Consider the following 26,618-nt stretch of genomic DNA (forward strand, 5'->3'; position numbering starts at 1 on the left):
AGTGAGCTGCCAGAGGATGTGGTGGAGGCTGGTACAATTGCAACATTTAAAAGGCATTTGGATGGGTACATGAATAGGACGGGTTTGGAGGGAAATGGGCCAGGTGCTGGCAGGTGGGACTAGATTGGGTTGGGATATGTGGTCGGCATGGACGGGTTGGACCGAAGGATCTGTTTCCATGCTGTACATCTCCATGACTCTATGACAGACCTGCCATCCCCAGCATCAGCCTAGTGAACCTCCACTGCACTCCCTTAATGGCAAATATATCCTTTCTTGGGTAGGGGGATTATACCTGCACACAGTACTTCAGGTGTGGTCACTATATGGCTGCAGTAAGACCTCTCTACTTCTGAGTCAAACCAGCAGACCATTTATGTTCCGAATTTATGTGCCTGTCTACTTTCATTGATGTGCAAGGACGCATATTCCTTTGTACACCCACACTTCACAATATTCAAGACACTGTGAGGAGTTTGGAGTTACTTTAATTACCCTGTTCAGACATGTTATGGCACATAACTGGAGCAGGTAGGATATTAATCTAGACCTTCTGGCCTTGTGCTATGGTGGCTACCATTACACCATTTCATTTTGTTCTGGTATACTTTTTAAAATAGATTTGATTGCTCCAATTTGTTGCCCAGGTAATGTGGACTTGTGTTTTGATTGGCTGACTATTCTGTCTAGGAGGAGAAAGTGAGGTCTTGGACCAACTTGCTGTTTGCCTGGCTTAAACATTTGTGAATAATTAAAATAATGTACTGCAACATTCACTGGGTGAAAATCTGAATGGGTAGTCTTATCAGGTTTTGTTTGATTAGGACAGATTGGCAGTAATTAGAAAATGGCCACCTCAGTGCTCTGTAAACATCTCAGTTGAGCCTCAGCTGTTTTTTTTCCCTAGCTTTGCTTGCAATAGTTTTATCTCACACTCCCTAATTTCCATTTTTGCAGTTTTCCTTATTGCTATCTATCTTGTTTTGCATTTTGTTTTTAGCATTTACCTGTGTTATTTTAAAAAAAGATTCTCAGTGTCTTCCTGCTTGTAAGTAGAGTCCCGGTGCAACTTACCAGTTTCCCTAACGACTTATACCATTGCGCACTGCTTTAAGTATTTTTTGTTTCTGATCTCGAGCTGTGTGCTTCTTTCTTTTTAATCCAGTCAAGGTGCCTTGTTTTATTTGCTTTTGTGCCCTCTATCTCTTGCTGTCTTTCCCCCCTCTTGTCTGAGTCTGTCTTTGTCCTTCAAAAAAATAGTAAACTGTTGAGTGTAGATAATTAAGATGTTTATTTGGTTAAGGGGCATAAAACAGAGAATGTGGATGGATGTATGGCATTAGATAGATAAGTCATGACCTGATGTATCTGTGAAACAGTCTTGAGTGACTGAATGACTTCCTGTACCAACAAATTTACACGTTTTGCATTTTACAATAATGTGTATGTTGTTGGCCTTCTAAGCTGTGCAATGTGTATAACACAGCTTGCAATAACTGCCCAAGAACATAATTAATAACACGTGGTCCAATGTTAAAACAAATTGACTTGCATTATGCCTTTCACAACAGTGAAGGTCATCCTCACTGATGACTGAGGTCATCCTCAGATGCTTCTGAGCCAATAAAATTCTTTGAGTATCGTGATTGTTGTAAATATAAAGAGTTAAGGCAGTCAATATGGACAGCAAGGTCTCGCCAACGAATTAAATAATGACCTGGATACTCTAATATAACAACATTATTTGAGGGATATATATTGCTCAGATATCAGGTTAATATCTCTTAATTTTGTTTGAATACTACTTTAAGATCTATATCCACCTGAATCACTTGGTAATTTAGTTAGGCTGTGGACATAAATCTCTATCCTACACCCCCCTCACTGTAGACTGTGTCTACCAATGCCTTAGTACCATTTTCTGTTTCGGCTGCTAAAGAGTCAAGTCCGTTCCATATCTTAATGATGTAAAGCAGGATGTGTGCTGGAGAACGGGCGGCATGGTGGATCAGTGGTTGGCACTGCTGCCTCATAGTGCCAGGGACCTGGATTCGATTCCCGCCTTGGGCGAGTGTCTGTGTGGAGTTTGCACGTTCTCCCTGTGTCTGTATGGGTTTCCTCCCACAGTCCAAAGATGTGCAGGTCAGGTGAATTGGCCATGCTAAATTGTCCATAGTGTTAGATGCATTAGTCAGGGGTAAATATAAAGTAGGGGGTGGGTTTCTCTTTGGAGGGTCGGTGTGGACTTATGGGGCTGAAGGGCCTGTTTGCATACTGTAGGGAATCTAATGTAAAAACAGTCTCATTATCTTCAGCACGATGCTGCAGCAGGCATCTCCACTTCCACCCTGTGTGTGTGAATCTGCTGCTCACGGCTTGGCCTGGCTTACATCCATTGAGTACAAACTTAAGACCTTTGCCAAAAGGAAAATGTTGAACATTGTTCTGATGTGAAAATTATGTAAATATTTTCAGACTAGCTGCATTTGCACACTTGATTTACGATTCCACTCTCGTCAAGAAATCAGTCTGGTTGAAGTTAGTGGGTGATACATAAACTGGCCATAATATTTTATTTTGACTGTATAAAATATTATTTTAGTCTGAAACTGCACTTCTGCAGAAATAACTGGTAGAATTCTGGAATTATGTCAGCCATCTGTGGTCTTGACCTTTACTAGAGTACGTAATCTATAATTTGTATTCATAGATTATCATGTGCTCTAGTCACTTTCCATTTTCTGCAGTACTTGTGTTTGAAGAACTGGATGTGTGGAGGATTATTGGCTTCAGTTTGTCAGCATAACCTAGTTTACATGCTCTTGATAAGTAAATGTTTGGAAATCTTGAGGACATTGTAGGGTATTTATGACCGTAACCCAATTATGTACAGCTGCAGTGCAGGCCAGGTTGAAAAAAATGGGAGAAGTGGATCTGAATGGAAATGCAGTGGTCAGACCTGGCGAAACTTGGGTTCTGTTGGATATTGGAAGATGGAAACATTTTTATAAAAGAAGCAATTTCCATGGTTTTGAGCCCTTCGAAGAAAATAATTTGAGTATGACACACAGTGCTCGCAAGTCTTAATTTCAGATCAGTGAAGATATAGGTATTTTAAGTGACACATTGAACAACATTTGAAATTTCTCCTCATCTCAGTCCAAAATGACATCCTCCTTATTTTTAAATTGAGACACCCCAGACAGGTGAAAATCTTGCGTCCCTCTGCCCTCTCTGTTCCTTATTTTCTAACTTCCAATGAGATAACCTCTAGAGAGTACTGAACAAGTTTGCCTGATCTGTGTCTCTCCCAGTTTGTAAGCTTGGAGACCTTTATTGCACCCACCCCCCCCCCACCGTGCTCCATGAGGAAAAATATCTTTCCTGCGATGAGACCAAAACTGCACACGATACTCCAGTGTAATTGAACTCTGATACAAGATATTACAACTCCTATACTCGAATGTTCCTTCACTGAAGACTGATGTTCCATTAAACTTGTTAATATCATGCTGCACCTGCTTTGTGGCTTATTGACAAGATGTGAGATTTCCTTTGCACGTCAACACTTTGCTAACCTCGTATTATTTAGAAAAAATATTGGAGAGAACTTTGCCAAGATTCAGTGCATGGTGATCAGCAATGGCACGTCAATAGTGGCATTGACTTCTGGTTCTGAAAGTTGCTGTGGCCAGCACATTGTGAAAGAGAATTAAAGGAAACACTACCCTCAGGAAGCTGAAGGTACGGGATTCTGCAGTGGTAACGCCATTGAATATCAAGGATCAATACTTGTATTCTCTCTGGCCCCTGAATTGTTATTACATTTTGATGGGGCTGAGAGGATCAGGTAAAGTAAAATAAAATGATTTGCAGATGCTGACGATCCGGGACAAAATTGTAAATTGCTGGAGAAACTCGGCAGATTTGACAGCATCTGTGGGGAGAAGGCAGAGTCAGCGATTCAAGTCTGGCAACTTGTCATCAGAACTGATAGCAGCTAGGAGAAAGTGATATTTATGCTAAATATTTATGGGGAAAGAGAGGTGAGTGGATAGGTGGAGACAGAGCCCAGAGAGAGAGAGTGAAAGGGCGAAGCAGTCAAGGGTGTTATTGATAGTAAGTCAGGACAGAAGAAAAGTTGAATAAGTGATAATGTGAGCCAGGAATAGGAGAGCATGGGTAGGTTGTGTTGAAAGGAACTGATCATGACAAGACCAGGGTGTGGGAGTGGATTAAAAAACTTGGAAGGATGTAATTAGGTTCGAAAGCTATTGAATTCGATGTTGAGTCTGAGAGGCTGTAGGGTCCCCAAGTGAAAGATGAGGTGCTGTTCTTCAACCTTGCGTTGAGACTCACTGGAGCACTGCAGCTGGCCTGAGACAGAATTGTTGTGGTGTGGGCGTTCTACATTGTCCCTGTACATAGAATCACAGAATTGGAGGTGGGGAGCCAAAATGCAGACTGGGTGACCACTTTGCAAAATGCTCTGTCTGTGAACATAATTCCTAGCTTCCTGTGCCTGCCACTTCAACACAACACTGTCTTCCCATACCAACATTTCTGTTTCAGGCCTTCAGGAGTTGAAGCAAACCTTCAGTTCCTGCGCTGGCTGAGGTTGCTATGATGGGCTGTCCTCAATCTCTCTCCCCTTACGTGGTGATTCTCATGGTAAACCACCATCAGTCTTCTCTCTGCTGAGAGCGCAGCACAATAGTCCAGTAGGACTAGGGCAACGTTACCTTTACTTAAAACTATGTAATAAACAATGGGAGATATGTAAAATGTAACTTGAAGTGCAACCAATAGTACCTTCTCAGTGGAAATGGATCTGTATATCAGAAAAAGCAGCCATGACTGAAGAAAGAGGTGACGAGTACCTTGAAACTAAAGGGAAAAGTGCACACAAAATAGTGTAACTCTAGGGACCACCGAGATGCATAACGAACAATGAAGGAAGACAAATGTACGTAAAGTGCCAAAAGGCAATATGGTATGAGAAGAAATTTTAGAGAGAAATTGATATCCACACAAGAGGCTATGCAGGTTGGTTGTGCAAGGTTCAGTACTGTTGGGAACAGAGACTGCTGGCTTTCAAATGTTCTCCAGTTTTGTCTATAAGGTGAGCAGGCTCTTTGAACGAGTGCAAAAATAAAAATGAATACGTAATGTCTACATGATCTTTGGAAGAAAAGCACTAATCTGTGTTGGTGCAGGTCGATGATGTTGAAGGATAATCAGAGCATAAACTGTATTGCGATAGCAAAGCTAGAAATTAATCTGACACACCAGCAGGAACTAGTGTCTTGTCTAATTGTCTTGTTGCTTGAAAAATAAATCTGTCTTTAACTGAATACCAAATGCAATATTTTCAAAAGTATTTGTTTCGTACATCTAAATTGTATTAGAATTCTTAGAACAGCCCGGTAACATCCAGAGCATTTTATTTCCAGCTGTTGGTGCATGGGAATCTATTTGAAGAAAAATACATGTTTGTACTGCTGTGATGAAACACTGCAAGTGCATTAACATTTGTACCAAATCCAGGGTGTAAAAGCATTTTTGAAGCAAATCAACTGGAGTAACAAAACACACCAGAAACAAACAAGCAGATCAGTTAGCGTCCGTCATGTTTTTTCTAATGCTTTTCATTGGATGTGGATATCCCTGGGAAGGTTAGCATCTGTTGGTCATTTCTAATTGCTCTTGAACTAAGTGATTTGGCATTTCAGAGTTAACCACAGTCAATGTTACTGTGGATGTGAAACCACAATTAGGCCAGATCAGGTAAAGATGCACACTCCCTTCCCTCAAGGACACTAGTGAACTAGGTGGGTTTTTACAACAATGGGGGACTGTTTTCTTGTTTACCATGATTGAAGCTATCTTTAAATCCCACATTTATCAGGTACATTTAAATTCACTAGCTGCCATGGTAGCATTTGAACTCCTATTTCCCCAGAGTGTTAGCCTGGAGCCTTGAATTACTTCCTCTTGTGATATCACTACTACAATACCGTCTCCTCATAACCCCTCCATTCAGTTGTTAATTGATCTATGATTTCCAACATTTTTGCTGTGGTTTCAGATACCTGATTCTGGATTAGTGGTGCTGGAAGAGCACAGCAGTTCAGGCAGCATCCGAGGAGCAGTAAAATCGATGTTTCGGGCAAAAGCGCTTTTGCCCGAAACGTCGATTTTACTGCTCCTTGGATGCTGCCTGAACTGCTGTGCTCTTCCAGCACCACTAATCCAGAATCTGGTTTCCAGCATTTGCAGTCATTGTTTTTACCCCTTTCAGATACCTGATGCCATTGTATTTTATAGTATCCAGTTCTCTCAACAGATATGCCCTTGTCATGTCTGGGCATGTTTCTACACTTGTACCTTCTTCATGAATCTCTGTACTTTAACGTCTTTATTATTAATGTTAGAAAACTGCTAAATCTGTTCAGTTTGCCACTCTGTTCCTGAATTAATTTTATGTCAATATATGGAATCTGTGCATCACTAGCTAGGCCCGTGCTCATTGCCCAGAGAACAGTGAAGAGTCAACCACATTGCTGTGGTTCTGGAGTCGCATGTAGGCCGGCAGGGTAAAGACAGCAGTTTTCTTGCCTAAAGGACATCAGTGAGCCAGATTTTTTTCCTGATGGTTGATAGTAGTTCCATGGTCATTACTGGACTCTGAATTTCAGATTTTATTGAATTCAGACTCCACTAACCACCAAATGAAACCTGGATCCCCAGAACATTATCTGGGTCTCTGGATAAATAGTCAAGCCATAATACCACCAGGCCATCGGTAAGAACATAATTAGTGGTTCCATTCAGTTACTCAGTTTCATTTATCGAGTGTTTGCCTGCCCTCACATTATCCTAGAGAATTTCCTCTGTGTTTTCATTTCTATTCTCTGCACCCAGTTCTTTCTCGTCACTATCAGCACAGAGATATTTCTGGAAAACTAGGTCTGGATCTTCCTGACAGCAGCTTGTTTAAAACTTGGCTGATTGATTCCTCTGCCTGTTCGCTCCTATTCTCATAGCTCCAACCCAGTTTCTTTTCGCAATTCCTCCTGGTCCAACTAACTCACTCCTTCAGGATCCTCATCCTCATGATATGCCAGAGAACAAACTTATCTCTTGCATTCGTTCAGCACTTGCACTTGAGGGATTCGTCACTATTGGCAGGCAGCAATTATACTTCTGCTTCTTGCCTTCCGGTCTGTACAACTTGCTATTCTGCTTTAAGGTCATTTTATAGATAAAAATCTTGCCACACCCAGTTTAATTAGTTAGCTCAAGAGATTTCTCTATGTCTCAAGTTGTTTTCGCAAATCTCACTTTTAATCTCCTTTCATCTGTTATTGATCCATTTAAGAATCAACCGACTCCCTTGTGATGCTCAAACAGAGCCGAGACAGTTGATCGATGTTGGCTGTTTTCTATTGTACAACAGGCAGTTCTATGATCTCAAATTGGAGGCTACAACATCACATGCACTTTAGCTTTTTGATTTGCGAAGTTTAGGCCTTGTAAATGCTGACCTTTTGATATGTGCAGTTCCTGGTTGTCCAAATTTCCAAAAGTTGTGGCGAATTGAGTGGGAATTCTGTTACCTGACTGGTAACCATGATGGCTTTAGGACGAAGTTCAGTAATTATTCTACTGATGTCTGTTTGATAGCAATTTTAGATATACTTACTGAAAAGTGATATTGATTTCCTAGCTAGATGATATTACCTCTTGCTGGTAGCAAGATTATTGCAGTTCCCCACCACTATCTCAGCCTGGGTTACGTTAACTTGCGAACAATGGAGCATTTCTCATGCTTTCCGAGTACATGTGTCTGTATGTCTTTTCCCTCAGTGGAACTATGCAGATGATGTGCTTTGGTGCTGTTGTGTCTTCGGTGTATGTCTGTTTTTCTTGCTTCTCTCCTCTGCAATCTCTGTTTTGATATTCTTTAGCTTAATTGTGTAAAATTGAGGAGCGTATGGATCTTTTAGTCAGAATCGTAGCTGCTAATTAGCTCATAGTAAACATGTTCAGTTTTGTCTTTTGTACCTGATCTGAAGGATGTTGTGAAACTTGAAAGAGTTCAGAAAAGATTTACAAGGTCTTTGCCAGGGTTAGAGGAGCGAGTTTTGAGAAGATTTGTAGCTCAGGTTGAGGTTTTGGATGGTGGTTTGCTCACTGAGCTGGAAGGTTCATTTCCAGATGTTTCATTACCTGACAAGGTAACATCTTCAGTGGACCTCATGCGAAGCAATGCTGAAAATTCCTTCTTTGTATTTATATGTTTCCCAAACACACAAATAGAAAGCAGGAATTTTCAGCTTTGCTTCGCCACTGAATATGTTACCTTGTAAGGTAATGAAACATCTGAAAATGAACCTTTTTAAGCTCAGCGAGCAAACCCCCACCCAAAAGGGTTAGAGGATTTGAGCTATGGGGAGATGTGAACAGGCTGGGGCTGTTTTCCCTGGACCGTCGAAAGCTGAGGGGTGACCTTATAGAGGTTTACAAAATCATGAGGGGCATGGATAGGGTAAATCGACAAAGTCTTTTCCCTGGGGTGGGGGAGTCGGGAATTAGAGGGCATAGGTTTAGGGTGAGAGGAGAGAGATTTAAAGGGGAACTAAGGGGACATGTTTTCAAGGTGGTGTGTGTATGGAATAAACTGCCAGAGGAGATGGTGGAGCAGTTACAACATGTGAAAGGCATCTGGATGTGTACAAAACTAGGAAGGGTTTAGAGGGATATGGGCTAGCAAATGGGACTGGACTAATTTAGGTTATCTGTTCGGCATGGACAAGTTGGACCGAAGTTTCTGTTTCCATGCTGTATATCTCTACAACTCAATAACCTGCCCTCCTGTATCGGTATTAATGGGATCACCGCACCAGTAATTTTAACATTTATGATGCTTCCACCATCTAATCTGATATCTTCTGCTCCCATATCTCATCTCGGAGTTTTGAGGGGAGAAATAGGCGCAGGGAATGTACTCCTATATGCAAATTGACCCTGGTAGTTTAAGGTGCCTTGTAACTCGAGGCACAGGGACACATACTGTGCTTCAGTATCCCATTTGATATGTAGCAGATGTTAACCTAAAGTGAACACAAACTGCTGGAGAAAGTCAGCATCCAGTGGAGACAGTAACTGTTAATGTTTGAGTCCAGTATGACACTTCTTTCTTACTGAAAGGGATTGGAATTTTACAAAAATAAACATTTTTTCCTGAGGCAGAATAAGGATAACAGAACAAAGTAAAGGAGACAAAAAAAAAGCCAAACAAAAGGAGACTATGCTGGTTGGGAGGAGGTGGAGCTGGGGGAATGTGGGTGTGGCAGTGGTGGGGGCTGGGGGGAATGGAGAATGCAAGTTAAAAGGAGAACAGACACCATGTGATCAGTTTCTGAAGTAGTGAAATTCAGTATTTAGTCCAAGAGGTTATAAAGTGCCTATGTGAGAAATGAAGTGTTATTTCTCAAGCTTATATTGTACTCTATTTGTTTCATGATTAGGGCTGGTGGGGGAAGCATTTGGTTAGTTGGTCAGTCAAAGGACTTTAGAATGATTTACTGGAAAATCTTAACATTCAAGCTTAAAATTTAGTATTGATTAATGTTGTTGTACCAGAATTTTACGATTTGGTCATTGCACACCTATCATAAACGTCAAATGGGAGTTAGTGTACCTTTTTGACATGCACAATTAGATTAGATTCCCTACAGTATGGAAACAGGCTCTTCGGTCCAACAAGTCCACACCGACCCTCCAAAGAGTAACCCACCCAGACCCATTCCCCTACCCTATGTTTACCCCTGACTAATGCACCTAACTAATGTGGGCAATTTAGCATGGCCAGTTCACCTGGTCAGCACATCTTTGGAGTGTGGGAGGAAACCGGAGCACCTAGAGGGAACCCACGCAGACACTATGAGAATGTGCAAACTCCACACAGACAGTCGCCTGAGGCGGGAATTGAACCCAGGTTCTTGGTGCTTTGAGGCAGCAGTGCTAACCCCTGAGCCACCGTGCTGTCCCACTTGTAACCAAATAAACTGTTATAATTTCACTAACTTCATTAATTTTGTTTGCAGTAGCTATTAAATGAAATGTATCTAAAAGGCAGAATACTGAAAGAGAAATGTCATGTATTTGGATTGGTACATGGAGTGAATTATGTGTTTCTCTTGCACGAGGCATTAATGAAGGAAGGGCAAGTGGAGAAGCATGAAAGAATTCCATCATTCATAGAGATGTACAGCACAGAAACAGATCCTTCGGTCCAACTCGTTCATGCAGACCAGATGTCCCAACCCAATCTAGTCCCATTTGTCAACACTTGGCCCATATCCCTCCAAACCCTTCCTATTCATATACCTACCCTTTTTAAATGTTGCAATTGCACCAGCCTCCACCACTTCCTCTGGCAGCTTGTTCCATACAGGTTCCATCCTCTGTGTGAAAAAGTTGCCTCTTGGGTCTCTTTTATATCTTTCCCCTCTCACCCTAAACCTATGCCCTCTAGTTCTAGTGCATTTTGAGAGACCATGTAGTGGTATGCATTTGCACGATGGAAGAATTTGCCATTTGTGTATTAATAGTGAATATGCTGCTCCACAGCCCTTGGAGAGGATAAATTTTAATTCCTTTTGCTGCTCGTATATATCATTATGTAGTTTAAACAGAGAACTTTGCAGTTGGCAATGTTTGCTTTTTAATTTTATTTTTAAATAAAATTTCATGGTTATACAGCATCCTAGTGTATGGAGTTTACAAGATTATCTTAGACCGGGAAGCTTTCTCTGACATTGTTTTGAACTGTAAGTGAAGGTTGAACTGGTGATGGGGCAACCACTAAACATTTTCACTGTGCTTTATTAAAAACTGGAGGTAAAATGATGGCTATTTTATAGAGATTGGATTAGAGTGGTGCTGGAAAAGCACAGCAGGTCAGGCAGCATCCAAGGAGCAGGAAAGATGCTGCATTCCTGATGAAGGGCTTTTGCCTGAAACGTCAATTTTCCTGCTCCTTGGATGCTGCCTGACCTGTTGTGCTTTTCCAGCACCACTCTTATCCAGACTCTGGTTTCCAGCATCTGCAGTCCACGTTTTTACCTATTTTATAGAGATTGATTGTTTGCTTGTTTAAGGATAAATTTTGAAGGTTTGGGTCACTTTTCATGCACCTTCGGCTCCTGTCAATACTTGAACCTTTGGAAGTGTAGTCACAGTATAACACAGATAAATGCTGGGACTTAGTCAATAGCTGGCTGTTTCTGAAGTTGCAACTGGAATTTGCATGTGGTCTATTTCTCTTTTATTCCCACGTGATTATAATTAAAATTTACGTCCCAGTAACCTGCATGGAAAAAGCATGATTTGGGGATGCCGGTGTTCGACTGGGGTGTACAAAGTTAAAAATCACGCAACTCCAGGTTATAGTCCAACAGGTTTAATTGGAGGAGCGTCGCTCCGAAAACTAGTGCTTCCAGTTAAACCTGTTGGACTATTACTTGGTGTTGTGTGATTTTTAACTTTGGAAAAAGCATGCAATTCATTAGTGAAATCTTCCATCAGTTGATTCTATGTGTTGGAAAGAAATATAGACAGGGTAAACAAAATTCTGAGAATTAAGTCCATATTTTAAAGGTGAGTTAAATGGTCTCATTTGTTTTTGATTTTTAGCAGTGATGATGTGCTGTGTCTGTGAAGTGATGGCCATTCTTTAATTTGATGATTTGATCCGTGTATCAATCAATATTGAATTTTATTTTGCCAGTATTCCTGTCATTTACTTAAATGTCATTTGTAGCCACTGCAAACAGAATTAAATGTTAATTGAAAAATGTAATGGATCTAATTTTTTTTGTTCTTTTTAAGCTTTCTTGGTTTTCTGTCACTTCTCCCATACGCAATGAGATATGGGTGCTCTTTCAGTTTGCAGGCTCTGACTGTGTTTTTGTCTGTCTGCTGCCTTAGCTCTGGCAGATTTTAACATTACAGTGCAACTAATCAGAGGGCTGTTGTGAGGTAGAATTTCCATAACTCAAAAGACTTTGCTCAATCTCAGATTGTCCCCTTCACTGCTTCAAAAAAAAACATTGGTACAGCAAAAAAAAAAACAGCTCTTGATTTTCAAGTTGCAAAACATGCCTGGTATTTCAGCTAGATAGCAACCCAACTTCAATTTCAGTTTATAAACCCAAAAAACAATATATGGACTCCTTTAAATGTTCATGTTAGCGTCCAGTGTTGTACCCTCCACCCTGGGACGTACCTGAGATGGCAGACTCTCTGGTACTTCCATCTGTACATTATTGTGAATGTTGTTGATTACATTCTCAGCAGGGGCAATTCGGTGTCAGTGAAATCAAAGCTTTCTGACAACTAACATGCTGAGATGGGCACTCGCTTGGACTATACTGTCGCAGCCCTTTTTAGACCTCTCATTTTCTTGCTGTGACTTTGTCTTAACTGCCCCATATCACTATCATCACACTCAGGATGTCTGGTCCTTTCCATTTCACTTCTCTATGTGCTGATACCACAATCCTCTCTGCTCTGACTCATACTTGCCATTTCCAAGTCCCTGTGCAAACTTTCATTTTTTGGCTTTTCTCCCTTGTGCCATGGATTTGTTGAGGTTTTGTCGTGGAGACCACATCAGCCAACAATTATTCTCAACTTGCATATATTCACAAGTAGAGCCGTATCCTCTAAACAGCACAGACATGTGCAGGCATTGTGCCTTTTCGTAACTAAACAAAAGCTTGGGGGATAAAGTTTCTCTGGGATATTACTTAAGGAAATGCTTTGATCAATCAGTGTTTATTTGCCAAATTTGAATTTAAATAAAAGCTTTAGAAAAACAACCTGATGCATTCTCCATACTAACGTCTCTCCATGAAAACATTGTCCCATTTGCCAACTAATTAACAACTTTTTCTCATGTAGAATAAATTGTTGTTCTCTTTGGACTTTGATATTTTTGTAACTCTGTCTAGATTAGTGCCAGATGAAAAGCATAAGATATCTTGTCTGAAGAATGATACTGTGGTTGCTTGATGTTACGTAACTTGTCCTTTACTTCCTCATTTTAACTTCTTACTGAGTGTCCTAATTTTTTTTCTCTCTATCCATTTTAAATTGACTGTTCTAGGTTATTTTTGTTTAAATGCTGACCCTGCATTAAAATTAGGTCACTGTAAGCCAGTTGAAATGGTGGCATCTTGCTAAAATTGTCAGAGGGAGGGAAATCATTAAATATTTATTAATTTCTTTATTTACACTTAATATACAAGTCTTTGCATAAATGTTTTTAGATGATGGAAGTTGAGGTTTTAAACTACAATCATTGAAACGCAACATAGCCCGGGCTTGACTAATTACATTGATAGCAAACATGATGTGGAGGTGCTCCTGTTGGACAAAGTCAAAAATCACACGACCCGGGGTTATAATCCAACAGGTTTATTCGAAACCACAAACCTTTGGAGTCCTGGTCCTTCCTTGGGGAGTTAGTAGTTCACTAGCTCCCTGAAGGAGGAGTGGGGCTCCGAAAGCTTGCAGTTTCAAATAAACCTGTTGGATTATAACTCGGTGTCTTGTGATTTTTGACTTTGGCATTCTTAGACATTGGCTATACTATCAATCAGGAATTGGATTGTGTACCAGCTCTCAAGAACAAGTTGGTTGGATATATTAGAAGTCTAGTTACTTCACCTTATTCTTGATGAGCTTGAAGCTTTATCAAAGATTCCAGAAGGTTATGAACCTTTATTTTCCTGAGTTGGCTTGAAGGTGTTATTAATTCTCTCATTCCTTTAGGAAGACTGTACTCCTCTCTGGGAACTTAGATACAATGAATCCCCATCTGTTGGTTTAGTAATTCTTCCTTTGAGTCAAACATGACTAATGCTGAAAAGTGTGACATTTTTCATCTTTTACTGATGGGTGCAAGTCTAAGAATGCGAAAATTTAAATTATTAAACCATTTATACCGTAGAAGGTACATTAAAAACTGACATTATAACCCTCTATTCATGGGGATCCAATCTTTGCATACAAAACCAGTGTGTTCATGTTGTGTGCATTTTCTTGAATTGTATGGGAGTTTGGGAACACCTGTTGCCACTCTTGGGCAGTGCTTTCGTCAGACTTGTCAACTAATCAGACTCTTTTCTTGCATAGCAAAATTGTTCAGTTGTTTGAAATGTGCCATTCTTGTGCTAGTCCTGATGAGTCCAACCCGAATGCTTAATAGTGTGTCTGTCTCTCTTTCTCTCTTCATAAATTATTCTAATACTGTCATGTTCAGATGACTGACTGTATTCTCTTAGAATTAAACTTGTCTCTGTTTTGTGGGATTTATCTTTTTCGAGGATATAATATATGCAGAGGAACCTTGATTATCCCAAGGACACAGGTGGGAAGTATTATATCTGTTTAATTGAATTCCGGATAATTGAATGCTGCGTGACATAGTTTAGCCAAGCATCGGGACCTTGCGATCTTGCCAGATAATCCAATATTTGGATAATGGAGGTTCCTCTGTAATATGTTTCTATTAGGGGACAGCACGGTGGATCAGTGGTTAGCACTGCTGCCTCGCAGCACCAGGGACCCAGGTTCAGTTCCCGCCTATGGTAACTATCTGTGTGGAGTTTACACATTCTCCCTGTGTCTGCGTGGGTTTCTTCCGGATGCTCAGGTTTTCTCCCGCAGTCCAGTTGAGTGACAGCATCTTCGAGAAGCACATACCTAGCCAGTACGATCATATTTTCAATTTCTTGAGAAATGTCATTTACATTCATTGCAAAACCTTTTTCAATTTTGACTCTATATAGAAAAGGAAAAAAAAAGTATAGGAACAGATTTTTTTTGTTAATTCACAGGATGAGGGCATCACTGGCTAGGCTAGCATTTATTGTCCAGAGGGTAGTGGGTCCCCCATTGTTCTGGGTCTGGAGTCTCACACAGTCCAGACCAGATAAGGATAGCAGTTTCCTTCCCTTAAGGATATTCGTGAACAAGATGGGTATTTGCAATGTTTGGAATATGTTCATGGTTATCATCAGAGTCTTAATTCCAGATTTTTGTTGAATTCAAATTCCACCCTCTGCCTTGGTGGGCTTCAAACTTGTGTTCCTAGAACCCAAGATGAACAGTCCAGAGATAATGTCACTAGGCCATCGCTTCCCTCGTCTCGCTGTGACGACAAGACAAATTCAAGACAAGAATTACATCAAAGAATTTGGCTTGTAATTGTGCCAAAATAAATAATAAGCTTGGGAGTTGGAAACATTGCTCCTCATTTGCTGAATTCTGCAATCATCTATTAAGAATAGAGGATAAAAGTAGACTATCAGGAGACACGGAAACAAGTTGTAGACATTTCTATAGGTAGTAAATAAGACGAGATTCCTGAAAGTTAACATAGACCAATGAGAGGCAGAGATTGATAAAATTATAAAATGTGATAAGGAAATGACATTGTCCTGAAACAAACACTCTGTGGGTACCTTTGTTTTTTGTGGTAGCAACAACAATTCCAGAAATAAAGGAATTTACAGACCTTGAAGAGATCAGTATAGAGAAATTAATGACGCTGGTCACAAACCTTGATCCTAAAGTTTTAAGTGATCACAACAGAGGTAGTGAATTCTCAACAGTTCACAATGTTTGGAAGGCAGAAATGTAACCACAATATTTTTAAAAAGTAGGAGAAAGAGAACAAGGAATGATTGAACAGTCAGTTTAACAGGATTAAAAATGTTGAATCAATTAGAAATGTTATTACAAAGCACTTAGAAAGTCAAATGTTGATGACCCAGAGTCAATACCGATTAATGATAGAATATGTTGCCATTTGGAGAGTCTGTGTATCCTACGTGACTCACATGCTAGTACAGCAAACCATTCGGAAAGCAGGTGGTAAGTTACCACTTGTTACAGGGGATTGGAGTATACAGAGGAACCTCAATTGTCTGAGCAACACGGGCGGGGAGAATTTTGTTCAGGTAATGGAATGTTCTGATAATTGAATGCTGGATAACACAGTTTAGCCGAGGATCGGGACCTTGTGATCTTGTTCGGATAATCCAAAATTAGAATAATCGAGGTTCCTCTAAAAGTAAATAAGTGTCTGTGATTGGATAGGGTGTTGCTGTGGCCATACCTGGAATACTACATACAGTTTTGGTCATCTTGACTAAAGAATGACATACTTGCTCTAGAGGAATTGTAATAAAGCTTCTTCAGGTTGTTTCCTGAGAGAGGATATAGATTAGACTATGTTCTCTGGAGTCCTAATGAAAAAGGTGGTCTGATAAATTAAGAAGTACTTTGAACTCCCAAAGCACACTCACCACATAGAGTCATAGAGATGCACAGCATGGAAACAGACCCTTCGGTCCAACCCATCCATGCCGACCAGATAGCCCAACCCAATCTAGTCCCACCTGCCAGCACCTGGCCCATATCCCTCCAAACCCTTCCTATTCATATACCCATCCAAATGCCTCTTAAATGTTGCAATTGTGTCAGCCTCCACCACTTCCTCTGGCAGCTCATTCCATATGCGTACCACCCTCTGTGTGAAAAAGTTGCACCTTAGGTCTCTTTTATATCTTTTCCCTCTCACCCTAAACCTACGCCCTCTAGTTCTGGACTTCCCGACCCCAGGGAAAAGACGTTCTCTATTTATCCTATCCTTGCCCTTCATAATTTTGTAAACCTCTATAAGGTCTCCCCTCAGCCTCCGACGCTCCAGGGAAAACAGCCCCAGCCTGTTCAGTCTTTCCCTGTAGCTCAAATCCTCCAACCCCGGCAACATCCTTGTCAATCTTTTCTGAACCCTCTCAAGTTTCACAACATCTTTCTGATAGGAAGGCGACCAGAATTGCACGCAATATTCCAGTGTCTGAAATAAGCATAAAATCTGGCTTTATTATACTTTCCACACGTAACTGGCACAGTTGGAGTAAATGTTCAAGGTGACAAAATGTTTAGACTTTATATATACATACCCCTTCAGTGCTTTGCTGCAGCTTAGAAATCCAGTTATTTAAAGTGCTCACTCTTCTTTATGATATTTTGTGAACAGAAACTCTCAATTCGCAAGCAGTAAACAAACAAGTACTTATGATCTAACACTAAACCCATGTTATTTAAACCTGAAAATCTCAACCAGCTGCTGTTCTTAATTCACTCAAGAGTTCCTCTGTACGTTGCAGGCTCTTGAGGATTCCTTCACTATTCCTGGGACCAAACCAAATATATACAGCGTTCAGGAATTCACTTTGACACTCATCAGTTTCCCACTCTGGCACTTATGTTTCCAGATTGAGATTTGTTGGAGTCTGCTGCCAATCCCTTGCTTTACCAGGAGCACATGGCTATTTTAATTCCTTTCACATTTGAACTTTTCATGACAAGCATGAACCCCAGCTTGCATTTTTTGCTTAGTGATGCTAGATCATGAACATCTTCATTTTTAATGGCCGCACTGCTCCATCATTTGGCAGCTGGCATATATACTGTTGCCACCTCAGTGTTCCAAGCTCTCTCCTCCTGTTTCTGTGAGAAAACACATGGATTAACCTCATTCAAGGTCTGTCTCCCTGTAATGTAGCTGTGCATTTGCCTGGCCCACCTTAGCCTTCGAGATTTGAATTAATTAGCATCAATTTTCAAATTTGATCTTTGATCTGAAAAGTATTTAAATATTCTAAGACTCTCCCTTTTTCACCCGGAAGGGCTGCAGAAGTTTGCGGGCAGTTCACTGACACTTTCAAGGACGGTGAAGGATGGTCAATAGATGCTGACTAATGATGTCTACATCCTGAGAATGAATTTTAAAAATTCCTTGGTGTTCAAACCATTTTTTGATCAGCAACTTGCTTCTTATAAAGACACCTGTAGATATATTGTCTCCGGCAGTCAAAAAGGGGTTGCCCATTGTTCAGTGTTTTCATGCTTCCAAATCTGACCATTAGCCCTGACCTTAATGAATAAAAACTAGCCACCCTTTGAATTGCAGTTACCTTCTCTGTTTTACTAGTCTCCCAAAGCTTGTGTTTCTGTTCTTTTATGGGTATATTTGTTGACACTAAAGAATATGCATTAGAGACCTTTGTGGAGATGCATGTACCCCTGCTCTCTATAACAAAACTGGCTGCCAGTGTTAAAAATATTGGCAGTCAAATAATCACAACCAATGTGATCTTGATTTCAGCAGCAGATCTAGTGTGAGGATAGTGAGGAACTTGAAGATGGAGTGCTGAAAAGTGGGACTTGTGAAGGTAGTTTTGAAATTTTGTTGGCGCAGATTCAGTGGGCTGAGGGGTCTGTTCTGTACTGTATGATTCTGAGAGATGCTGAGATTTTTGAATGGGGATACTGCACAAAAAAGTGGAGTTGAGGTAGAAATACAGCCATGGTCTTGCTTATTGGCAAACCAAGCTGGAGGGTTCACTAGTCAGCTTCTGCTCCCAAAGTTATGATTTGATCATTGTTGGTTGCGCAAATCTCTTTTTACTTAGTCTGGTCTTAAATATTGGAACCAAGATGTGACTCCCTTTAGATCATTATGTTCAGGTAACATCCTATTCAGCCTTGTGTATTCAATTTGTCCACTGCAAATCCTATGCTATCTCCTGAAAATGTGTTTTTAAAGAAAGAGCTGCCTTGGTAACTGTGGTTCTCAAGTTCACCATTATCACACATGCCATCTTATAAGATCCTGCAGTAATTCAGAGCTGTCTTATTGCAAGTGGTAAGTGAGATTCTGTGATCTGCAGCAGAGTTTGAATTCACATTCATCTGACTGAGATGAGAGTATTACCAGTGCACAAAGCTTGGCAGTGATTGAATGCAATCTCCTAATGTTTGTCCGTTTGAGGTATTCAGTGAAATGCGACTTGAATATGTCATGAGTCAGATGATTCAATAGTTCCCCAACTATGTTTGAAAATGAGGTTCTCCTTATTAATACAATTTTATTTTTAAAATTCTTTTGTTATAACATCATGGAAGCTAACTATCTTTTGAAGTTCACTCTACTGTGTCCTTCCAGGACAAAACTTGCAACTCCTTCCCTTTTCAAATATTGAACTGTTTGTTCATTGATCCCAGAGATGTATTCTTATTTCCCTCTCCCAAAATCAATGTGTTAAACACATACAAGAATCCCCTGATGTCAAGAAATTTCTTTCTTCTGGTTTCAGCTCGTGCACTCTGTGTTCTTGATTACCTTTCTGTATCATTGACTGTTTTGCAGTCCCTTCTTGGTAATTTTTTGTGGGTGCAGTACTCTGATTTTGTTTTTAGCTTTTCAGAGAATTCCTTAATAATTGATGCTGGGGTCAACTTAATGGTATTAGAATTGGAATTGGAATCGCTACAGTGAAACACAGAAGACAGGACTAGGCCATTCAGCCCCTCAAACCTGTTACATCACTCATTATGGTCTTCACTGATCATACAAATCAATAGCATGTTGCTGCTTTCCTTTGATCCATTGAGTCACAAGTATGATTTCCAACACCACCTGGAAATCATAAGTTGTTTTGGCTGCTTTCTGTGTTAGTGAATTCCACAGACTCACCATCTCTGGATGAAAATATTTCTCCTCTCGTCTGTCGTACATGTATCCTGTATCTTTAGACTGTGACCCCTGGCTAGTCCTGTTATAATTTTATAGGTTTGAGACTGGCGCCCCCCCCCCCACCCCACACTCTCACTCACGTGCACGTACTCTCCCACACTCTCCCTTGAGTTCCAGTGAATATAGTCTTAACTGATTCAACCTCTTCTCGGATGTCAGCCTTCTAATAAGGAGACCAAACGGTACACTGTATTCCAGGTACGGTCTCACCAAGGCCATTCATAATCTCAGCAAGACATTGCTGTTCCTGTACTCCAGTTTTGCTGTGAATGCCGTTTCTTGTCTCCACAGTATAGGAAGGATGTGATTTCACTGGAGAGAGTGCAGAGGACATTAACCAAGATGTTATCTGGGATGGGAGTACTTTAGTTATGGAGAGAGGCTACATAAGCTCCAGTTGTTTTTAATAGAGAAGGTTGAGGGGGAACCTGATAGAGATGTAGATGATTGAGCATGAGCAGGGTGAATAGAAAGCAATTGTCCCCCTTTAGTTGAGAGGTCAGTAAAAAGGCTTATGATTTTGAGGTGAAAGGCACAAGATTTACAGGGGATTCTTTTCACCCAGAGAGTGGTGGAAATCAAGAATGTATTGCTTGGGTGCTGGTTGAGGCAGTTAACCTCCTCACCTTTTAAAAGTACTTGAATGAGCATTTGAAATGTCAAAACATTCAAGGCTGTGGGCCTGGTGCAGGAAAGTGGAACAAATGTGGATTTAGTGTAGCTCTGGCAATCTAGACCTGATGGGCCAAAGGGCCTACTCTGTGCTGTATGGTTCTGGCATACAGGTTGCTGCCTTGACCACCTGCTGTAACTGCATGCTTACCTTTTGTAACTGGTGTTCGAGAACACTCAGGTCTTGTTGTAGTTTCCACCCCCTCAATTATCATATCATTCTTTCTGTTTTGCTGCAGCGGTGGATACCCACACATTTATTCACCTTATACTGCATTTACCAACTCACTCACCTTGTCCAAGCATGTGTGCACCCTCTTCACAGCTTGTCCTGCACCCAGCTTTGTGTCACCTGCAAATTTGGATTTAGTTCCCTCATTCAAATCAATGTATTTTGTGAACAACTGGGAGGACAGGGTCCTAGCACTGATTCATAGATATTAGCTGCTATTCAGAAAAAGACTTGTTTATTCCTGTTCTTTGTTGCCTGTTTGTCAAACCAGTTTTCTGTCCATCTTTATATCCTAACCTCCAATTCCATTTGCTTTTGTTCTACTCACTAACCTCTAATATGGGACTTTGTTCAGAAACTTTCGAGAGTCCAAATAAACCACATTCACTGGCTCTCCCTCATCGACTCTGTCACATTCTCGAAGAATTACAACAGATTTGTCAAGCAATGCTGACTCTCTGATCCTACCACTATTTTCAAAGTGTTCAGCTATTAAATCTTTTATAATGGACTCTGTTAATTTCCCTACTAATGGTGTCAGACTCTGGTTTATAATGCCTGATTTTTTTCTCTCTGTCTTTGCTTTGTTAGCTAGCAGAGTTACATTAGCTACCCTCCAATCTGTAGGAACTGTTCCAACATCAATTGAATCTGGAAGATGACCACCAAATATTTCCAGTCCTTATGTACTGTGGGATATAGATTATCAGGTACTAGGGATTCCTTCAATTTCCCCGGACCTTCAGTTCACTGTTGTTTGTGAACTCCTTTATGAACACAGCTGGAGTGTCTATTTAGTTATTTCAAGTTCCCCATGATAAATTCCCCTTTTATTTGATTGCTTTGGGGTTAGATTTGTCTTCACTAATCTTTTTCTCTTCACATACTTATTGAAACTTTTGTCATCAGTTGTAACGATCCCCATTAGCTTAATCTCATTTCTCCTCCTTTTCCTTGCATAATCAATCCCTTTGTCCTCTGCTGAATTCTAAACTGCTCTACTCAGCTTTATTTTTTTGGCCAATTCGTATGCCTCTTCTTTGTTTCTATCCCTGACTTTTTTTCTAGGCCATTATTTGGCCATTTTTCCTGTTTTACTTTTACATATAATTGTTGTAGTTTGCTCACTGGCTCTTTTGAATATTTGGTATTGCCTTTCCCTATCATCCCTTTAGATAACAACATCTCCCAGTCTTTATAAACAGCTCGTGCTTCATATCATCGTAATTTCCGCTATGTAGATTCAGGAGCCTAGTCTCAGAAGCAACTACATCATTTTCCATCTTGATGAATAATTCTTTCGTATTATGTTTGTTCATCCCCAAGGGGCCTCTCACAACTAGATTGCCAATTATTCTTTTCTCATTACGTAATACCTAGTCCAGGATGGCCTGTTCTTCCTTTGGTTCCTTAACGTAATACAGTCAGTTCTTCTACAAAGCGATGGTTGTGTTCCTGTTCAAACCCACATTATAGAAAAATTTGCTTTAGAATCAGCACTTAAAGCGTGGCAATGTAATTGTGTTCCATACGTGTTAAATGTTGGCTCTTTAGAAATAGCATCCCCAATTTGTTAGTCGCGTTAGTGAATTTGTGGTGACGAAACATGCGTTACAGCAGAACGACCTGTAGTCTGGAAAATCATTCTGTGTACTTCCATCTCAGTTTGAACGTTTTCATTGTGTATTGATCACAGGTACAGTAATTGAGCTGCAGTGTACTTGCCTCAAACTTGCTGTAACTTGGCTAATATCAGTCATGATTCTTTACTTTGTTTGGCACTCTTCATTGGTTAGACATGTTAATTCTTTTGATTACCAATTGGACTGTTTTGTCATTTGAAGTGGAGGTGCCAGTGTTGGACTAGGGTGAATAAGGTCAGAGGTTACACAACACCAGGTTATAAGTCCAGCAGGTTTATTTGAAATCACAAGCTTTCTGAGCACTGCCCCTTCGTCACCTGATGAAGTGGGCAAGGCTCTGAAAGCTTGAGATTTCAAATAAACTTGTTGGGCTTATAACCTGGTGTCGTGTGACTTTTGATCTTGTCATATGAAGGTTGAGAAATTTGGTCTGATCTGAAATTGGGAAGGGGACTTGCAAGTGACCAAGCCAGCGGTGGTTTTTTTTTGATCGACTGAAGAATGATTTAAATAATCAGATATATTTTGGAAAACCATGTGACACATTACCAAGCTACAATGTCAAGTAGGATCTTGTTAATTGAATGGAAATATAATCCTTCTGATATTATGCATCTATTTATAATCCTGTAAAGAAAAAGGAGCAGGTTTTAAGAATGCAAGTGCTTCGTAAATTTTGTACGCAAGTAATTGTAAGTCAACTATAAATCTTTCTATTTTAAATCAGGAGGAAAGATAGAGACCGAGATCGGGACAAAGATTATGATCGTTCGAAGGACCGAGATCGGGACAGAGACAGAGACCGAGACCGAGATAGAGATCGCGACAGAGATAAAGATTCAAGGAACTCGTCCAATCCAACTTTAACTACAGGAGGTGGCATGCCTCTCATTGCAACCCCAGCACTTCACCAACAGGCTATCAATCCATTTACCAACTTGCCCCATACTCCACGGTATTATGAAATCCTGAAGAAGAGACTTCAGTTGCCTGTATGGGATTACAAGGAAAGGTTCACCGAAATCCTGACCAAACACCAGTCCTTTGTACTAGTTGGGGAGACTGGATCTGGAAAGACTACACAGGTTGGTGGCTTTTAGTTGATGTGAAATTAATTATGCAACTACACAGGCTCCTAGGTAATATAAATCCTTTATTTTTGCACAAAACAAATTGCAATTCATTGAAGTGTGAATTTATTGATTATGATCAAAGAGTAGATTGTATTTAACTTGTCAATGAGTCTAACCACAGGAAAGTGTGTGTGTTTGGGAGTGAAAAATAGGTTCTGTTTTATACAATAACATGTTTTAGTTGTAGTGCAGTCCTTGATTTGAGAGTGCTTTTGGGATGGCTTGATCAATATTCCAGTGTGCACCAAACTATAGTCATTTTTGAAATGCTTCATGTATATTGTATAGGTATTAAATTTAGTTGCTTTGCCTCCAGATTGTGGGTGATGTCTACGTTAATGATTTGAAGAACTGGTTTTACAATTGGATGCAATATAATTGGGTTATGGTCTGCTTGTTCCTAACATACAATGGTGAAGGTGGACAAAGTAATCTGCTGTCAGGGCAGTCAGCATTAAACAGAGGGTACTTCTATTCCCAGCTAGTCATCCCTACAGCTGGCCAAGATCCAAATTCCAGTTTTCTCTGTGAACATTGTGCACTATTTGGTCCAAGTATGTAATAATGGTGGTTTTATTGGTTTTTTAAAAAAGTATGTTACTTGGTTTGTATTAATTCAGCCATCTGTTGATGCTCTCCAGTTCTCTTTCCTCCCCCTACCATCCCTAAAGTGTTGAAGCAGTTTCACTGATTCCAGTTGAAAATTTTGGCATGTCTCCAAGTTAACAAAGCAGTTTTCCTTTCTGTCTGCTGCTTATCTGTCCACATTTTGTTTCACTTGTTCTCTTTTTACATTTCTTCTACATTTTTAAGTTGGGAAACATTGTGTTGACCCCATGTCATCAATTTCAATCTGTAATAAGAGAGATCTTCAATCTGTAAAATGTTCCTCTTTCTTTTAAATTAAGATTGTTCTTGAATTGAAGGGAGAGATGAAAAGATGAGCCATAACAGCTGACTTTCTTGTTATTGATGTGCCTGTGGAGTACCAATAGGGCCACAGACTGTTTCATACCTTGAAGTGGATACGGCTTAAAACCAGCTGCTGTTCACTGGTGGTGGGCATTTTGGCCCTGATTGAAAACTGCTGGATATTGTATTTTTAATTCTTTTAAAAGCTGCCTGCATTTTAAATTATCACCGTTTATGATTTTAATTTAATTTTACTACCACCTGTGCCTTGGAAGACAGCTTTGAAAGGGGAAAAAAAAGAACTACACTGTTTGATTTTATTTTCTGTTTCTGCTGCTTTCCTAATGCAGAACTGAGTCAACTGAGGATTGTACTTCCTGAACGCACCAGTGTCTCGTAGGGTTTCTGTGCCAGTGTAGGAAGTTACTGTAAGGGTTCCACAATGATACAGACAATGTGCAAATGTTGGATAGGCCACTGATCAAATGAACCTTGGTTTTGTTTTGGCTGATGGATACGTATTCTCTCATTTTTAAAAATGCAGTGAAAATTTCTAGAATGCATGTGGATTTTAATATCTCATGGAGTTTGTCCGGTGACAGGCAAAGCTCTTGCATTTTTTTTCAAAACTGTAATGTTATGTTTATGATAAGGATAACTTCACCTTTTACTTTAAGCCTTTAAATGTTTGGCTGCTGTTTGGGGTCATAATGCTGTCCATCAACTCTAGATGGTCTCATGTCAGCCTCAGACTAGTCCTCTCCCAGTAAATCTGTGCTGCCTCTTAGAGCCCATAGATCACTCCTTTAAAGCACAAGCATTGTGAACCTAAGTCCAGATCTGACATTCCTATTATCGCAGAGTTCCCTACCACATGGAACCAATTCTAACAGCTAAACTTTGGCTCTATGCAGTAAGCTTTCAGTCTGTCATTACATGTGGAGCACTGAATACTATTTTTAAGTGGCTTAAAGGTTTTGCTAAGTAAAGCATCTCATTCGGTATATAGTTACTTTTTGTCTGAAACATACCGTAACGTACGGGACGTGAAAAGGACTGTCTGTTAGCAATGGGAGGTAACCTGAGTTGAATGTACAGCAAATTAATTTATGATCTCTTGACTTATAGTCTCTAACTCCGGCATGTATTATATAGTATCAGTTTATAGTCAGGATTCAGTAATTTACAAAGATAAAATACATGCTGCTGGCTAAGTTTATGGCAGCGATTCAAACCTGTTTCATATAATAAACAAAATACTTCTTAAACAGGATACAATGGTGGAGAAACTCTTCTATTTTCGGAGAGGAAAGATGTTTCAGTTTCCATAATGGAGACACAAAGCATTTGTTTGGGTGTGAATTAATCCTCCTCTTTTGAGTTTCTGGCTTCTGTTGCTTTGACATATGGAATTATAGAGCACTTTAAAGAGTAGTGTGCTTAATGAAGTTTAATGTGTGTGATGCTTACATTATACTCATTGTTTAAGATTCAAGCAACTGACTGGCTGTTGAATGGATTTACAGATTCCCCAGTGGTGTGTTGATTATGTGCGGGCAGTGGTGGGACCCAAACGTGGTGTGGCCTGTACTCAACCTAGGAGGGTGGCTGCTATGAGTGTGGCTCAGCGAGTAGCTGATGAGATGGATGTGATGCTGGGCCAAGAGGTTGGCTACTCCATTAGATTTGAAGACTGCAGCAGTGCAAAAACATGTCTGAAGTAAGTGTCTGAACTTTTATTTATGGTAATCACAATCAAAATTTGTTAAAATTTCCAATGTGTAAATATATTTCTATAAAAGCGACTTTACTGATGTTTTTATATAATACTTTGCTCAAGGTCTTTGGCATAGAGATACTGTCCCTAACTCTTGGCCAAAAGGTACAGACTCAAATCACACCTTCCCCAGAGATGTGCAATGAAATATCCGAATAGTTTGATTGAAATTAATTACAATTCTTTTCCTTCCTTTTTCAATCGGAAGGAACCTTGAAATTAGATTTGATGCCCATTCTTCATTTTGGTATCCATACCCACTCATTGTTATCTTACTGCTTGAACAGGTACATTCCCGTCTCATTTACAATGAATGGAGGGTCAATAGAGTGCCGTAGCCAATAGTAATGATCACGTCTTTGAGTCTTAAGCAGGCTTTGGTATTGATTTTTCCAGAGTGGAAGAAAGTCGTTGCGCTGTTAGTAAAATTTAATAGCTGCACTTTAAATATATGCACTGAAATTCAGATGATTTTAAAATGCCTTGATACCGTTGACTTCTGAGACTCTAGTAAATGACTATTCATACTGCTCCATTTGTTTTGTGGATACCAGCTAGTATCCTG

General features: G+C 40.1%; 1 protein-coding gene across 2 annotated transcripts in view; it reads left to right on the top strand.

The window, feature by feature from the left end:
• Positions 1-26,618, top strand: part of dhx15 (DEAH (Asp-Glu-Ala-His) box helicase 15) — a 103,789-nt gene that overhangs the window by 13,309 nt on the left and 63,862 nt on the right. For both annotated transcript variants that reach the window (XM_043693906.1, XM_043693916.1), the window contains exons 2-3: positions 22,959-23,316; positions 25,803-25,996. In XM_043693906.1, coding sequence (XP_043549841.1) covers positions 22,959-23,316; positions 25,803-25,996 — 552 coding nt within the window. The remainder of the gene's footprint in view (positions 1-22,958; positions 23,317-25,802; positions 25,997-26,618) is intronic.

This window comes from Chiloscyllium plagiosum, chromosome 1, assembly GCF_004010195.1.
Source record: "Chiloscyllium plagiosum isolate BGI_BamShark_2017 chromosome 1, ASM401019v2, whole genome shotgun sequence".
NCBI classification, from domain to species: Eukaryota; Metazoa; Chordata; class Chondrichthyes; order Orectolobiformes; family Hemiscylliidae; genus Chiloscyllium; species Chiloscyllium plagiosum.